The 17,706-nt window shown below is 43.3% G+C and overlaps 1 protein-coding gene across 1 annotated transcript in view; it reads left to right on the top strand.

Moving 5' to 3' along the window:
* The window catches only part of WDFY2 (WD repeat and FYVE domain containing 2), a 180,506-nt gene that overhangs the window by 155,445 nt on the left and 7,355 nt on the right, over positions 1 to 17,706 (top strand). Inside the window, exons 8-11 of the mRNA XM_045978127.1 lie at positions 9,934 to 10,039; positions 13,922 to 14,023; positions 15,135 to 15,265; positions 17,474 to 17,582. Of these exons, the coding sequence (XP_045834083.1) occupies positions 9,934 to 10,039; positions 13,922 to 14,023; positions 15,135 to 15,265; positions 17,474 to 17,582 (448 nt within the window). The remainder of the gene's footprint in view (positions 1 to 9,933; positions 10,040 to 13,921; positions 14,024 to 15,134; positions 15,266 to 17,473; positions 17,583 to 17,706) is intronic.

Raw genomic sequence — 17,706 nt, 5'->3', positions numbered from 1 at the left:
CCTAAGTAGTTACATCTACAATTGGGATTATTAGATATGAACGGATTTGATTTTGGAGGGCCTCCGCACAAATAATGATCTTAGTGTTAGAATTTAGTCTTCGAGAAGTAGCTTCTTTCCCACATTAGAGAATAGACCCGTTGTCTGGGGCCTTGTCTGGCTTGTGGGGCCACTCGGACCTCGTCATCAGCTCATTAGAGGAATCATTCCCTTGTATTCATCTCCATGACAAGGGGCCATGCATCAGTATTGTGTGAAAGGGTTGACATCATCCATGTAAATGAAGAAAAAGAGAAGGCAAACACAGTCCTATTTAATAATAGTTATTCTCCAATCTGCCAATAATTCCTGTCACCTCAGGCTCTTGGAGAAATAAAAGGCCAGATTTGAATGAAGATCAGTAATATTTGTTGGGCTCATTCAGATTAGCTCATAACTAGTTTTATTTTTGCACAGCGGTTAATAAAGCTGGCAGGCAACCTTGCTTGACCCATCCAAAGGGTAGTAAAGTGTAACTGTGCTCGACACCAGCACCACTGTGTGCTGAGTGCCCTCCTGCAAACTCTTGATCTGGAAAGTTGTACCTGTCATTTGGTAAAAAAGGAGAAGCTGTAAAATTGAGACAGTCTCTCAGTCCCAGAAGAATGGAACCTGAACTGATAGGCCTTCCAGTTTCTAAGGAAAACAGACCTGGCCTTTTCAAAACTGGAACAGATCATACTTGGGAGTCCATCCTGATAATCTACCCCCTTAGGGCCTCGGGGGATGGCAGGCTGGTGAGATCAGGAGCCACCGGTCAGTGCTGGCTTTAAACAGGAATAATGGCAGAAGGCCTTTGCCTGCTGCTTTATTTAGCTCAAGCAGAGGAATAAAGGGAGCTCTGTGAGGGGCTCCTCATCACCAGACCTCAGCTTGGGAGGGGCTGCCCAGTGTCACACGGCTGGGAGAAAAGAACTTCCTCAGCATCCATTGGGTCACCCTGTTAAGAGTGGGTTTGAGTGCCCGAGAGGGAGACAAGGAAGACCCCAGAGCTAATGATAGGAGAATGGGACTCACAGAAGGTGCCAGAAGGAAGAGGCCAGAGCAGCAGGCGGGAAGGAGAGCCGCAGGGCCACATTCACAGCCACCATTCTTTTGCCCTGAAAATTGGCCATGGGATTGGTGTTCAGTGATTGTATTTCATCAGCAAACACACAGATGCCTCAGTGTCCTCTTGCAAGAACCCTGTATATGTAAAAAGGAAGCCAGATGTCATCTTTTGGAGGAGAATGTTGAGTCCCCAAAGCCCCCAGCTGGTAGCTTAGGTCTTCCAAACCTTAGTTCAGTCCAACAGAGAAAGGTTTTTACAGCCTTCTCTCTGTCCTGCCCTGTGCTCAGTACTGGGGTCCTGAAGCGAATACTAACAGATGTTCCCCTCCGTCCATACTCCGTGATCTCTTTTGTCTTTCTACTTGAGAGGCCACAGAGTTTTTTCTTGGGGCCTGTGGCTGTCCCTTGCTGTCCTGCAATTCCTCATTTTCCCATTCCACCCCCCAGGGTGACTACAGCTGGTTAGAATTCCAAATCAGGCACCAAATAGGTGAGCTTGGGAACCTGGGCAAAGCCAACCGGACCAGAGACACCCGCCGCCCCAGAGCAGGGGGGAGATGCCTTCACCTCTGGTGGGAATATCCAAGTATGATGTGGGGGGACAGCTTCCCAGGTCTGTCCTGGGTTCTGTGGCTTCATTCCATCATTCTTCAGCAGCAGAAGTATGACAAGTTCTACAAGTAATTTGATTTGGTGCATAAAAATCCCATCAAAGCAGAGAGAACTTTAGCACTAGAGTAACTAAAATGTCTCCAAGTCCAAGGGAAGAAAGCTAAGAAAGTATACTTCTATGCAGTATTATCTGCATTTGAAACATTTTGGTGTTTTTATGCCCTGCAGCAAGTAGAACATGGTTATGTGCTAGCTCTGTGAAAGGAAAGGCAAAGAAAAGGTTCCAGTTTTAGGGACCATTATGTTTCTGAAGTATCCATTACCAGTTGGATGGGTATTATGGAAGCCTAAACCTGGACATTTATTGTCCCATGCCCTTGTCAAGTCTAATAATGATACTTGGGCTTTTTTAGATCCTTTTTTATTCTTAGATAATACCTATCATTTCATGACCAACTTTATGATCATAATTTTCCTTTCTAACAGTATTTTTCTTAGGTTTCTAAGACTTTGTGGCAATTTAATTTAATGGTAACTTGATTAAAGCACAGGTAAAGATCTGAGTAGTTTCTTGGGAGGGAACCCTTCACCAACACGGGGATTCCACAGGTGACATGGGACGTGGTCACCGCCCCGGCTGTTGGCACACAGGGCCTCTATTTTCCACAGTCCCAACTCTTGGTTTTTCTCTTCCGACTCTTAGCATGTGTAAGACTTTGGTTACAAGCATCTTCAGAGCCTTTTGGTGAGGAAAGGGGTTATTCATCGATAAATATCCATCGGGAGAATTTGGATCTTTATTTATTAGGTAAATTGTGTGTAAAGTTAGGAAAGGAAGTAGAATTCTCACATACATCCTCTTCTGGTTTGGGGATGGAGAGCAAGCTTTCTCTCTTTGCAAATCTCAGATTTAGGAGCATTTCTCATCGTTAACACTAGAGAATTATTAGGATCCAGGGGAAGAGATGTCTTTCCATCTCTAAGTGAGCTAAGTGCATAATTGATCGAAGAATTAGAAGTGAGGGTTTTCGTTGAGGGGAGAACCTTATCAAGGGGGAGATCACTAATTGCTGGCCTCTGAGCCAGGCCAGGCGGTGTTGGAGCCCGCCCTTCTCCTAATGGCCATGTAGGCCTTGGCAGGACTGTACATCTCTCTGATCCTGGTTTCCTCATCTCTAAAGTAGGGATAATGTTGGAAAGAGAAACCCGCAAAGATTGTCAAAAAGCATAAATGCTAGAATGCATGTAAAATAATCAGAAGGGCTCCTGAATGGCTCAGTGAGTTAAGCCTCTGCTGTCGGCTCAGGTCATGATCTCCGGGTCCTGGGATTGAGCCCCGCATTAGGCTCCCTGCTCAGTGGGGAATCTGCATCTCCCTCTCCCTCTGACCCTCCTCCCCACGGTGTTCTCACTCTGTGTCTCAAATAAATAAAATCTTAAAAAAAAAAAAATCACAAGAGTAAGGGCTAGTATGTGCCAGTTAAAATTAGTCTTGTTCACAGAAATTATGGTAATGTGAAAATCGCGCTTTTGGATAGGAGTCTTATTTCTCTCCGAATATAGCATTTTCAATGGAAATACCGCCACGTGTACTTACTCCCCCTATAATACATTCAACAGCTGTTTACCGAGCTCCATCTATATACCAGACTTTGTAGTAGGCACTTCAGATACAAGGGAGACTGTGGAAACAGTCACGGACGCAAGGAACAGGCTAGATGCATGAGAATGGGGTGAAGGTGGGACAGTGTGCCAGTAACATGGGAGGCCTCTTTGGGGGGAGTCGCTCTTGATCTGGGTCTTAGGAGATGAATGGGTTCTCCTAATTCTCAACATCCGGAGGTTACCCCAAACAGAGCTGCATGAACTCAGTACAGTGTTTTCAGGAAATGACAAGTGGACAGAAGGACCGTGGCTAATCTGAACTCCCACCGTAGCCAGGAAAACAGCCAAATGTTGCTGGCCTCGAATGGGTGCTCTTCGGCAGGATCCCTGAGGAGGTAAATCCTTCCGGGGGCCCTTTGGTGTGAGATGACCGCAGGTATTAGTTACCTGGGAGACCTCATGTGTGGATTCCTCATGAGCCTTTACTGGTCCTTGTAGGTTTGGGAGGCTTACGAATATGGGAGTTCTGAATCTAAGAGAGCAAGTTCTCTGGGAGCAGATGCATAACGGATTCGATTTTTCCCTAAGTTACCCAGAACTCTCCATCAAAGAAATGAAAGCTGCTCTACAGTTAAGCACCCCCTGCTCTTAGGCGGTGGAAGAGGGCCCAAGTTGACATTAGGGCAGATGTTAGCTTATGGCTGAAAATCGGTTTCTATAAAAAGAAGAAAGGTTTCTCTACCCTTTTTCCGGAGCAAGCATCAGACACAGGACTGGCGCCCTGGGCGTGCTACCTGCGAGGTCCCACAGGGCCCCACGCTTGGGCTAATGTGCTGACACCATCTTGTTTTATAAGTAGTACATCTGTAGCAAGGGGCTTTGTATTTGCATTCTTCATCAGCGCCCCCCTGCCCCCCGAGTATGTAGCTAGGTTGAATAAGACGTATGTTCCCTGTAGGGCTAGTGAGTAAGGAAAGGAGGCTGTCCCTAGTAAGTGTAGTCGTTGGAGACGGCAGATCCTGGTCGTCGTGAAAAGTGAGGGTTTTGTGCTCCAGCAGCAATACATGGAGCTCTCAGCCGTAAAATAATAACCAGCTTTGAAATGCTTCCTCGTATAAATGCTGCAGTCATGTCAGATGAAACATGAATGTAAGAAGAACATACCTTTTATTCTTTATAACCCTTAATCTGTGAACGTGGAAATTTTGTTTCCTTACCTCGTTTTTAGCTGCAAGGTGGTTACATTGTGAACCCTTAAATCAAGAAGGCCCTGAGCAGCTTTATTACAAAGCTTGGAATCCAGCATTCGTCACTGTGTTCCACTCTTCTGTGTTGGAATATTAACAGTATTGGAGTCCCATAAATTATGTATTTGTTGCTGAATGTTGCTGCCAGCTCTGAGTGGCAAAGCATTTCCTTCTGTAGCTTATTTTGGTTTTACAAGATCACTGATGTGTATCAAGATGCCTTAACAAATGAAACGTAGTTGAAATCACAGGGTTATGAGTCTGTTCAACTAGATAGATTTTCTTTCTTGCCCATGAATGTCAGAATGGTGGCCCTCCCTACTTTAAGACAGGTGAAATAACAACCAAGAGAGATGGAAAACAACAGACTCCTTTTTTAACGAGTACCTGTCAAGGGTTTTATATTAAGTCATTAATTAATAAAGGAACTAGTAAGATGTTAGAACCAGTTCAAAGGAAAATCCAAAGAGCAGACATACACATAGGCAGAGGAGAACAGAAATGAATTTGTAGGTAGATTTACAAATGGCTTCCCCCATGGGAGGGGCAGGGCATGGGGATTCGTTCCCTCTTCACTGGAAAGATTAATTTGCAATAATACCAAATTAACATTTACAGAGTTAAGTAGTAGCACAGTTAAAGGTACGCAAGACGCAGGCCCTAGAGAATCAGATACCCAGACAGGTGTCCCTGATGCCCCCAATCCTCTGCTGAAGACACCAGTATTTCCTTCTTGCCCATTTCAGTCTTTCACGGTCTGCCTGATCGTTCTTCCCCGTCCTCTCCTTTCATCCTAATAATCTCAGAGATTATTCTTGATCACAGAAGAAGGTTGGTCTCCTAAGGTTTGGCCTAATTATTGACATTGTGCGGTGAGAGTGTTAATTAACCATGTAGGTCATCTTGGTTTGCTTTGCAAGTATAGAGCCGTAGAGAATTATTAAACAACTATTGAGCCCAGAAAATTAACTTCTGCCTGGAAATGTTTATAAGGAGCCCTGGATTGTGCTTTTCAAAGGCTCTTTTATTTGCTATTCCAAGATTAGGAAACCAAGCCCAAAATATGCTCTGCCCTAGGTCAACCATAGTATTTACAACTTGGTTGAACTCCTTGAGGTTTCCAACATTTACCAGGTTCCTGGTAGTTTCCTTACCACCTGTAAGGCCAGGCCTCTTCAAACCAGGTACTAGGCCAGTTTTCTTAGCAGAGCTTTGTAGCCATTGGCTTCTTAAGTTCAAGAGACTAATCATACCTGATTAAATGAGCATCGTTCTCTAATGGGAGAGTCTAGGTAGGGGCTTGGTTGCCCAACCATATCCTGTGGATAGATGCTGATTGAGCCTATGAAACAATTTTATCTTGCCATTAAAATTAAGGGGGTTCAGTAATACTTTTCATATCTGGGGGAATCATTGAAAACTGGACATCATTTTTAAATGCTTCTGTTTAGCTTATAAAAGCAGAGTTTATAAGATTGTAGGTTAGAGATAGGATAAAGAGTAGGAGAAAAAGAACCCTCCCATATCCAGAAAGTAGAGCATTAAAACAGCATCAACAGTATTCCAAACAAATAACCACAGTAAAATTTCCCTCTTTAGTTTATCCAGTCCTGTATAACTAATTCTTGTTTCTGCTGGTTCTTGGTTTAGCAGTCTGCATTCATGAAGCCATCTGCATCCAGACTAAAGAGTCCAAAAATCTAAGGAAATCCTGATTCAGTCCACTAGCACAGTTTAAAAATTACCTAAGCAATGTCAGCTCTGTAGCCTTTGCCCGAGAGTCTATTCTTTCGAAATATCAATATTTTAAAATACCTGGCACATACAGCCCCTTTCCATGAAACTCTAAGATTGTCCTTTCTGGCCCGTAGTTTGTAGCTGAGCCGTCAGGCAAGCATCAGGGTAAAACAGAAATTGTCTATATAGATTATGAAGGCTTTAATGGTTAGGTTTTTTTTTTTTTACTGTGACAAATAGTAATCATAATGGAGAAGAATAAAATTCTCTATCGAGATAACCTACATAACGATGTCCTGAGAGTTTTGATCAGCATTTGCCTGGAGGGGATAGCATATTAGAGACAATGAGAGCTCTGATGAACCTCCAGGGTCCTCCCATAAAATATGCAACTTCAGAAAAAGTTACATTAATAAAATATTATCTAAACTGACTTGACCTAGGGAAGGCCGAGCATCTCTTCTGATCTGTTAACTCTTCCCACGAAACTCTTAAAATAGCAACAGGGCAAACAAATAGAGTTATTTATAGTATCTCTCTTTTTATAAGGCAGAGGAGTAGATCTTTACGGTTCCCAAGGATCCCCCTGGGGAATCTCAAAGATAGTTGTAGGTGTAAAAAGTATCCTACATTTTTTTATTTTATTTTTTCAAAATGTAGGGTACAGCCTAGGAAGGCAGAATTGTTAAGAGTTGTCCAAGGTGTTTTGGGGACTTTAACCAAGTCAGCATAGAGCTCTGAAAATAATGTGGTGACACACAGAATCTTTGCTAGCAAGGCGTATTTTATAGAAGGTAAAGAATATCCTTTTGCATTGTAGTCAGAGGCATTCATCAGTGAGGCAAGGAAGCAAGCCATCAAAACTGAGGGAACTGTGCCAAGATTTTAATGCATTTTATGGCTCTTTTTTCAGACTTGAGTATTATAAACCAAAGCAAATAAAATTCACTTTCCAGGTTTTGTCCTTCATTTTTCTCTCTCATATTCTGGAACAAATTTGTACTTTACTTTAGAAGTGCCTTTCTCTCATGCATAGTTTCTCATAAATGTACAACGGTGTTTTCCAGAGGCTGCATGATGAGTGGTATCAGAACAAATACAGAAAGAGATGAGTATCTGTCTCTCTTCTCTTAAGCCAGACATTAGAAAGACTTGCAGAAATGTTAAACAAGGCCATTTTTTCATCCAAATTTGTCACCTTGGGAAATATAGTTAATTTTCACCAAATATGTGTTACTTATATTAAAATAGAATGGATTCCTCGTTGCTATTTTCAACTGCATCAGTACTTTTTTTAAAGATTTTATTTATTTATTTGACGGACAGAGATCACAAGTAGGCAGAGGCAAGCAGAGAGAGAGAGAGGAAGGGAAGCGGGCTCCCTGCTGAGCAGAGAGCCTGATGCGGGGCTCGATCTCAGGACCCTGAGATCATGACCTGAGCCGAAGGCAGAGGCTTGAACTCACTGAGCCACCCAGGCGCCCCTGAATCAGTATTTTTTAAGAATTCTGTTTTGATTTCAAATACAATAAATACTGGTAATTTCTTATTTAAACCAAAGCTCTTTGGTGTCCTCAAATTAGTTTTAAGACTGTAAAGGGATCCTAAGATGAAAAAGTTTGAGAACCATTGCTTTAAGACAAAACTACTCAATTTTCTCTTTTAAAAACAAAAGCCCATACATAGTTTTATTTTGTTTCCATCATTGCCCCGATATAATCTCAACCACCCATTTTGATTGATTAACCAGAGATAACTAACTTATATTTCATAGAGAAGATTGCAGAGAGGGAGGATGTGGATAATTGAGAACTGTCACATACAAGTATTTTAGCAGACTAACAAAGCTCATGAGCACACATGACAGAAATTTCTACTGCAAGGTACACCAATTTTATGTCTCCTTAAGGTGGCAAAAATGAACATGTTCACGAAAGTGACTCACTTAAGTTATACCCTCTCTGTAATTTAAAAAATGAGAAGCAGACATATATAAACAATATTATGCTTTATAATCAAAGTTTTGGTATTCTAACTTACTTAGAAATTGTCTAAGGTTGTTATCCAATGATTATCAATTAGCTCTACTTATAGTAATCCACTTTAAGTTGCTTAAAGATCTTGGGGATTATCTTTAAATTGATGTGCTATAAAACACAATTACTATTTATATGAAAAGTTTATCAAAACCATTATTTAGTTGAGTTGAACATGAACTTACATTTTTCATATATAGGATTATATAGGCATAATAGTAGCTTATTTGACCAGTTACTGTATGTATGTGTGGGTATATATTTAGAAGAAATCAACCCAAATAAAATAAGATGTACATTTGCTCATACTTAACACTGATGAATCAGAGAAAGACAGCTCTGTTTTAAAATTTATCACTCTCATCTCACTTGCCAAAGAGTTCACCTCAATTCTGTGAACTTAGGTTCTTAAAATGTTACCGAGTTAGTGTTTTCTGTGAAAGAATTTTTACGTCTAGTAAACTTAAAGTTTTAGGAGCATAGTTTTCTTTTTTTTCTATTAAGTTTATGAAAATTCGGTTTATGTAAGCATTTGTTTGTTTTTATAAGCCAATCAGAACAAGTTCTTATAATCTAAAAAGTACCATAATCTAAAAAAAAAAAAAGAAATTAAAACATTAGAAAAAAAAGAATACTGTAATCTAAGTTATTGATGCCCTCTGGCAATAGGCTAGCCTCCAGACATGAGAGGGAAGAGCCTTTCTGAGCAGTAGTCACAAACACACAGAGATTGAACAGCTTTGGTCTCATAGCTTTAGCCCCGGACTAGAGGGAAACACGAAAGCACACAAATCACCAGTCTGGATCGCAAGGAGCTGTTCTCCTTCCCAGTGGGCACAGGATTCTTAATTGATTTCAGTTCAAAATAGAAAAATATTCCAATAGAAACAACCAAGGAGCCCTATTCCCTGCTCCCTCACCCAGTGGAAAATAATGTCTGTAACCTTTTGTTAGTGATCACCACGTTGTCAGACCATAGAACTGGACTCTCCATGGTATCTACTCCCAAGAGGGAATAATTCGTCAGCCACATATGAACTAGAGAGAAAAATCAAGCACAAAATGAGTAGAGAGGGATTGAAAACTAGAAAAAATAGAGAGTCGGCAAAACTCAAGTCTGTTGCTGCTTTGGCTTCACCCTGGAAGCCAAGAAATGGCGCCTGGGCTTAAGCCACCATGACATGTTCCACACCTCAGCCAACACGATTTACCTGACTCTGGCAGGTCAGTACAGTGGGCGCTTCAATGAATGACCTCCAATACTCTTAAAGGATCCTTTAAAAAAATAAAATAAAATCATGGCTTTTGAACAAATACAGCATAACCATGTACCACAGATTTTATCTAATGAAGGAGCTAGTCCCATCTTAGAACAAGTTCAACAATCAGGTTTCCTCAGCTGTTCTCAAGTGTCGGTAACTGACAAAGACTCTCTCTTCCTGTGGCCTCAGCATCTTAAATAAACATTTTGATTCCATCTGATTTCTAAGGTCTGTGCTCTGGGCTAAGGGGAAGCATGCACACTGATTGACTTTGCCGGGCTTCCTGCCTTTAAGGCTTTTGCTTTGCTCTCCAGACCTGTCACTAACCCTGGCTTTCTTTCACAGTGACAAAGTCCAGGCCCTTTCCTACGCACAGCACACACGGCAGCTCATCTCCTGCGGTGGTGATGGTGGGATCGTGGTCTGGAACATGGACGTGGAGCGGCAGGAGGTAGGTGTCAACGGCAGGTCACCGGCCAATCCCATGGCTGCCAGGCTGGACACTGCAATTCTGGCTGGGCTGAAAAATGCTTCAGCCTCCCTTCCTGCTCATTTCTTAGTTCTCTTACTAAGAAGAAACCGTTAAATAAGACCTGTTAATGTCAGAGAATAAAAGATTCTACTTGAAAAGGAAGTTCCTTTTTTTTTTCACACCCCTACCGAACTGGCGTGTAACATTCATGTAATGGGATTTTATGAGAATTTCGACCAAGATGAAGCTGTTTAGACTTTGAATCTGTTGCTCCGTTCATAACCAAAGTTCGGGTGAGAAAGAGGGAGTCATCTGTTTTCAGACAATTATCCCTTCAAGTGCCCTAGGAACACAGAAGACTCGCGTGTTTTGTGTTACCCAGGAATGGTGGCCAATGTGTGAGAAATGGTATTCAATGAAGTCAGAGTCCTTAGCTTGATATTAATAGAAATATCAGAAATAACTGTTTTTGTGCTTCTTTATGAATCATTCTTCAAACAGTTCTCCAGATGCAAATATATACACTGTCATTTTTTAAGAATACATTGGAATTTTCTCCTGGCGTTCTGTTTTTACGAGTTTTCTTCTTTCATCTTTGAACATCTTACCAACAGACATGTTTACTAAATAGACCTTGACAAGGACTTTGAAGTTAGTCGTATTCTCACTTCCCTAGAATTATGCTGGATGAACGTTCCCTTTGACGGTGTATATTCATCTAATGTATTTCTTCGCAGGATGCAAGACTTAGAAAAGCTGCACTTTAAAAAGACAAAAGCAATTTCCCAGCTTCTTTCCATGTCTTCACCCCAATCTCATTTCAAGAGAGTAGTTGCTATTATCCACCATGTGATGCTTTTCAAATGCCAGTAATTAAATGCTTAAGAAGATTAAAACCTGACTTGCTCAAACCATAAATCCATGGGAGTTCTATTAGTAACTAATTAAAACGATCATTACTATTAGGAAGTGGGGAATTGTAGAATATTGCTTTTGAAAGTACCACTAGGCCCCTTCGGTATAAAGGCAGGGAAATTGGTATAGCGTGTGCTTGGCCATGCCAGCCATGGTGCCGGTGAGCCTACAGATCCTTCACTGTAGCCTGCTCAGGGTGAGGGACAGTCAAAGCTTGTCTGTTCCCCGCCCGCTTCTTCCCAGACCTGACTGACTAGATCAGGAAAGGGGAACCACCGGTCTCTCTTCCCCCAGTGCACACAGACTCCCGCCTTGATGGATGGAGGCCCAAAGGAAGATAATGATGCTTTTCAGAGAGGACCTTAGTAGGTTGATGGGCAGTCCTTCGAGCCATCTTGCCTAAATTATGCACTTTGACATGCAGATACAGGTGATGACTATCTTGAATCTTCTTCTGGTGATTCAGAGCCCACAAGAGTAGAGAGGGTCCCAGCCATTTTTTTTTTCTTTTACAAATGTCATCTTCTGTAAATGTAAATTCCCCGAGATGTATCTGGGGGGCTTCCGGTCCCGGCCAGAGCTGTGTGGTGCTTACCTCCAGAGACATGTACAGAAGCAGCCCTGCACTGATGGACTTTCTGTTAGGAAAAAATAAATGGGAGAAGACTTCAGGAAACTGAAGTGGTATAAATGATGCGATTACAGTTGCTGTGGAATAGAACATTAGTGCTGGACATTTAGGAAGGGGTGCCACTGTTGTTGGCTAACATTCTCAGCAGAGAGTTTGTGGAAGGAGATAGCGCTAAAAGACCCTGGGGCCTGGCCGTGCTCTGAGGGGGACAGGAAACACCACAAGGAAAGACAAGGTGAACGAGAGAAGTCATGCCCTGTGTGCTGGAGCTCGTGCGCAAGTAGAAGCAGTCGGGTGGTGGCGTGGCCACGGGGACAGCGTTGGGGGGACAAATGGAAGATGGTGTGGCTGAGTGCGTTTTCTTGTAGGCTTAACATGTGTTTCTATTGTTAATGGAATCCATTTTTTCAAAAATCGTATTCTTTTTTAGAAGTATGGATAAACATGTTCTCTGTAGAAAAGTTACAGAGTGCTCCGTAACAAATAGAAAACATGTCAGTTACTCCTAATAATACCACCAGCCCAGGAATATCAGTAATGTGGTTACAGTTTCCTCTGCAAAAACACAGGTGCAGGGTTTGTTTCTTGGGACAAAAAAATGGAATCAAACTACACAGACCCATTTTTTTCCCCTTTTGTCCTGTGCCTTACTCCCATTTCCCTCTTCAGTGCATTTGATGTATGTCCTAAGTCTGCATATTTCCTAATAAAAGATATAGGAGTGTGTGTGTAACAATTTTTTGTAAATCCTCCTGATTTTCCTGCATCGTAAGTGTTTTTGAAAAATCACAGCATAGTAAGTCTTTAGGGATAAATTGTTTTTTTCCTGAAAACTCGGTATTATTTTATTAAATCAGTCTTTAAACTGATTAGAGCTTAAAAATTACAAAGCAAATCAAGGCTTACTTCTTTTTTTTTTTTTTTTAAAGGTTTTATTTATTTATTTGACAGATGAGATCACAAGTAGGCAGAGAGGCAGGCAGAGAGAGAGAGGGGGAAGCAGGCTCCCTGCCGAGCAGAGAGCCCGATGCGGGACTCAATGCCGGGCTCAATCCCAGGACCCTGGGATCACAACCCGAGCTAAAGGCAGAGGCTTTAACCCACTGAGCCACCCAGGCACCCCTCAAGGCTTACTTCTTAAGAACTCTGGTTTTAAGAAAATAAATAGACCAAGAATTGGAGCTTTTCAGAAGTCACCTTTTTACTTTTCTTTTTTGAGACAGTTCATTTCTGCTTGTAGATGGGAGAACAGGCTAACTCCCCAAGTCTGTTCTGTAACAGGGCTTCTTCAGAAAAGGATTACATCAACAGAAGAAAGCTACAAGAAAAATAATCTTGTAGAGAGAGGGCACAGGCCATTGTTTGCCACATAGACTGGTTTGATCTTGGGCTTCCTTTATAGTAAGTGTCCTGTGAGTCAAATTGGAGTTCTCTAGAGCCCAGTTTTGAGAAACCCTGGGGTTATATCTGTTTTCCGGGTTCCCGTTCAGTGATATGTGCCAAGAGATCTGTCCCTCTGCCAAATGACGAATTGTACAGAGTTGAATGTGAAACTCTAGAAGCAAATGCAGAGTCACTATATGCATAATCTGTAAAGATTTGCTGAAGAATAGCTTTACGCTTAACACGTTTTTAAAACCCATTCGATACTGTCTGGAGTACTCACGATGGAGCTGGGAAATAGTGAACGGAGGCAGAAGAGGGTGTGGTCCATGAGGCAAGGAGTGGCGTCTCCAGGCCTGCTGGGCCCCGCCATGAGCAGACGGTGGACAGGCAGCCTCCCTGAGTACCCGCTGCGGTCAGGGGTATCTTCTGGCGCAGGGAGCTGTGTGCCTGTGGAGTGTGCAGTTACATACACGGCTGTATGTAGCCAGAGCAAGTCTGACGGCGTGTGATGTGAGAATATGAGATGGAGTCAACATGGCGGTCAGAACCGTGTGTGAGTGACCTGGCCCAGTCGCCCCTGAATGTTCCTGAACCCCCCTCCCCACCACCCGTGGCATCCCACCCTCCCGGCACTTCCTCCTTAGGCCTTTGCACTTCCACTTACTAAAAGAATTGATATTAATATTACTGTCTTGGTTAGTCTTCCCTCATAAATTGTGCGCCCCGTGACTGGAGAGATTCCGTTTATCACCGCTGCATCCCCACACTCGAGACAGAGTAGGCATTCAGTAAATGTTTTTTTAAATGATTGAGAAATCACACCTCTGTTTCTCATGAACACATCTGGATTCTGTAACTGTCATCACTGTTAATGGCTCCATTGTCCTCCCTGCTTCACAACGTGACCTGCTTGTGCTTTATTTCACAAGACCCCTGAATGGTTGGACAGCGATTCCTGCCAAAAGTGTGATCAGCCTTTCTTCTGGAACTTCAAGCAGATGTGGGACAGTAAGAAGATTGGCCTAAGACAGGTAGGTGATCTGGATTCCCTCATCAAAATGGAATAGAGTGGAAACAGCTTCACCTGTGAGCTTAGAACTAGCACCCCCAGGCCGGGGGAGGGGGGTCAGGCATACCTGGAGCCACTCCGAGACTACTCATTAATGGATTCCCTTATCTCCTGCAGCTCATTCCTACTGGACTCCGTTTCTGTAGTGACTTGTTCCGAGTAGTTAAGGGGTACATTTTTAGAATTCTGTTGGCAACTGGGTGCCTGAGTGGCTCAGCTGGTTAAGTAGCTGCCTTCAGCTCAGGTCATGATCTCAGGGTCCTGGGATCAAGCCCCGCATCAGGCTCCTTGCTCAACAGAGAGCCTGCTTTTCTGTCTCTCCCTCTGCCTGCTGCTCTGTTTACTTTTGCTCTCTATCTCTCTGTCAAGTAGATAAATAAAATCTTAAAAAAAAAAAAAAAAGAATTCTAGTCGCTCCGTTGGGAATACACCTTAAAATTAGAGGGATCGTGCTTAGCTCATAGTGAGACCAAATCGTGACATTATGTAAGAGGTATTTATTTCTTCTTAATAATTTCACTTTCTCTCCTGTTATCTCTTAGTTTTAGTCGTTTAGAGCTACTCATTCATAATACAGCATTTTCAGTCCAATTCATGGTTTGGTCCTCCCCAAGGAAAACAGTGTAAGTCACCTAGCTTGAGCACGGCCAGAGTATAGGTAGTAGCTTGAACTGGGGTGTGAACACGCTGGGTGAACACGCTGTCCTTCACCCAGCAGCATGGTCTCTCCAGGTGGCACCCTCTCTGTACCCAGGTCTGAAATAACCTGGCCACTGGGTGGTCCTCTGGAGTTCATACTGGCCGAAGCTGGGAGGGACCTAGGATGGGCAGAGCGGGACCAGGGTTGGGAGGTGGGGGTAGGAGTTGGGTGTGGTGATGCAAACAGATGTGTTTCCAGCAGTTCTCCATTTGAATAAAAAGCCCAAAAAAAGAACAGAGCTGGTGTGTTCCTTCCGTTTCCTCGGTGCTCTTGTTCAGCATCCTCACCGGAATGCAGAGGGCCGTGCCCGGACCCGATGAGGTGGGGCTGGGTGGCAGGAGCCCTGGCGAGCCTGTGCTCTCTCTCCCTCCAGCACCACTGCCGCAAGTGTGGGAAGGCCGTCTGCGGCAAGTGCAGCTCCAAGCGCTCCTCCATCCCTCTGATGGGCTTCGAGTTTGAAGTGAGAGTCTGTGACAGCTGCCACGAGGCCATCACCGACGAAGAGTGAGTTCCAGCGGTCTGCAGACTTAGCGGGGTGAGGGGGAGAAGGTGATCCGGCCCTGCAGCCATGACCATGAGCGCCCTAGTTCCTGCTGGTTTCATGCACAGACCATGGCCGATGGGCAGAGCCCTCCTTTTTGCCAAGAGACCCGTGTTCTCTCTTTAGATAGGGAAAGAGAGTCCACATCAAGAATTCATGTCTTCTGTGCTCTTCCACGCCCCAGGGGCAGGTACCCTGCCAGCAGGTGTTCTTCCAGCCAACCGTGCTATCCCTTTATTTCCTTGAGGTTTGCTCCGGATTGCAGGCACCCAGGCTTTACTTTCTAGCCCAAGCTGGTATTTTTACAGGAGCTGAATCAGCCCACAGGCTCCAGAGTCCTCATTTTCTCAGGAAGAGCTAAGCTACTTTACGTAACCACAGGGTAAATGCTTGATGGTCTTGCCCGATAACCTAGGACCTTAGGTTACTGCATGTCAGTGTGCTTTTGGGGGTGTGTGGGTGGGAGGGCACATTTGTGTTATCTCTTCAATGCCGCTCATTCCAGACTGCCCAGAGGTAAGTAGAGTCCTCTGCGACAGGTCCCCCTTTTAATGAATGACAGCAGGATCTCCTAGGAAACTCGTCTGCCCGATTCTCCCCCACCTATTCCCCTACCTTGTATATAGTAGAATCATTTTAAGTACTAGATGAGTGTCTTGAAACAGCATATAAATAGAAACGTATTTAAAATGCACCAGAGGAAGTCAGCATTTAAGGAAAGTCATGGCAGTTAATACACCAAAGCACTCTCTTATGGATAACCCTGGTGTGTGTGTGTGTTTTTTTTTTTCCATTCTTCTTTATCCATATCAAATGTAAATTAAGATGCCCTTGCATCAGTAAGCATTTATGTTCATTGATTATTTTCCACTCATCATATGTGATGAAATTAATAAGAACGATCTTTTCATTGAATTAGGGAGCTGCAAGAGACTTTAGAGATACAGACCCAGAGAGCCTAAGCAGCTACACATTAAACCTAAATCGTAAATTCTAAACATTTTAAAGTGATTTAAATATTTTAAAGTGATGCTGGAGGTCTGTTCTGCAGACGTAGCTACAGGTAAAACTGTCTTCAGAGAGCCCACTGCTGAGGAGTAGGCATCCATGAAGCCTGATGACAGACCAGCCGTCTCCTTCCCCATGTCCCTATCCCCCTTCCCATATCACTGTTCCTTCTGCCTCTTCTGCATTGCTTCTAGACCACCCAGGCAGTCGACAGGCCTTCTTACTAAAGCAATGCACAGGTTAAAAGATTCAAAACAAATAACAATGTTTGTTTTTGGATTGTTTTACTTGTTCAAGTGTTAGAACACCATAGAGAAACTAAACCTGCAGTTACACCAGGAAACGGAGGAGAAAGAATGGATAGCCCTTCAATTAGAATAGTAATAGTATCCTCGGCTTTGTAACAGGTGTGCTGCTGCTGCTGCTTTTTTTTTTTTTTAAAATAGGTACAGGTAGACTTCTGAGATCAGATGTAGCAAAAGCACTGAGGTGTTTGTTTTAAGATTTGTCAAAGGCATAGGTAGAGATTTTCCATAGGCTCTACCAGAGTGACAAGTAATCCGTAAGACTTTGGGAAATGTCGTCATCTCATTCCCATTTTGGAGAAGATAAGAATCCTTTCCTCTTTTAAAAAGATGCCTGGATTGCTTGGTCCATTAAGCTTCTGCCTTCAGCTCAGGTTGTAATCCCAGGGTTCAGATATCATGTCCCGCATCAGGCTCCCTACGCTGTGGGGACCCTGCTTCTCCCTCTGCCTGTCTGTCTCTCTGTCTTGCTGTGTCAAATAAACAAATAAATAGATAAATAAATAAATTTTTAAAATATAAAAATATTTAAGGAAAAAAAAAAAGGTGCCCAGGTAGCTCAGTTGGTTAAGTGTCCAACTCTTGGTTTTGACCCAGGCCGTGATCTGATGGTTGGGGATTGAGCCCTGAGCCTGCTTGAAAGTCTCTCTCCCTCGCCCTCTGCCCCTCCTGTTTGTACTCTCTCTCTTTCTCTCTCTCTCTCAAATAAATCTTTAAAAAAAAAAAATTAGCAGGTTCCCAGGGACCAAAGGTAGATGTGAGGAGCAGTTTTGAAGTGAGGCACCTGTCTTAGTCATTGGGCTGTTCATTCATGTGTCACCACTCTTCACTCTTGGAAACTCGCTTTGCTCCTTCCAGACGCGCACCCACGGCGACCTTCCACGACAGCAAACATAACATCGTGCATGTGCATTTTGATGCCACCAGAGGATGGTTACTGACTTCTGGAACTGACAAGGTTATTAAGGTAGGGCGCCATCTTCTTTCAGAAACTTTCCTTCTTTGGCCCTATGTCAATGTCCAGGAGCCCAGGACTGGGTGAGGTCTGCTCACAAGGTCACTGAGCAGTGAGCATTTTTGAGGCCCCACCA

This window comes from Meles meles, chromosome 14 (genome assembly GCF_922984935.1).
Source record: "Meles meles chromosome 14, mMelMel3.1 paternal haplotype, whole genome shotgun sequence".
Taxonomy (NCBI): Eukaryota; Metazoa; Chordata; class Mammalia; order Carnivora; family Mustelidae; genus Meles; species Meles meles.
This window is presented reverse-complemented; position numbering and strand designations above follow the sequence as displayed.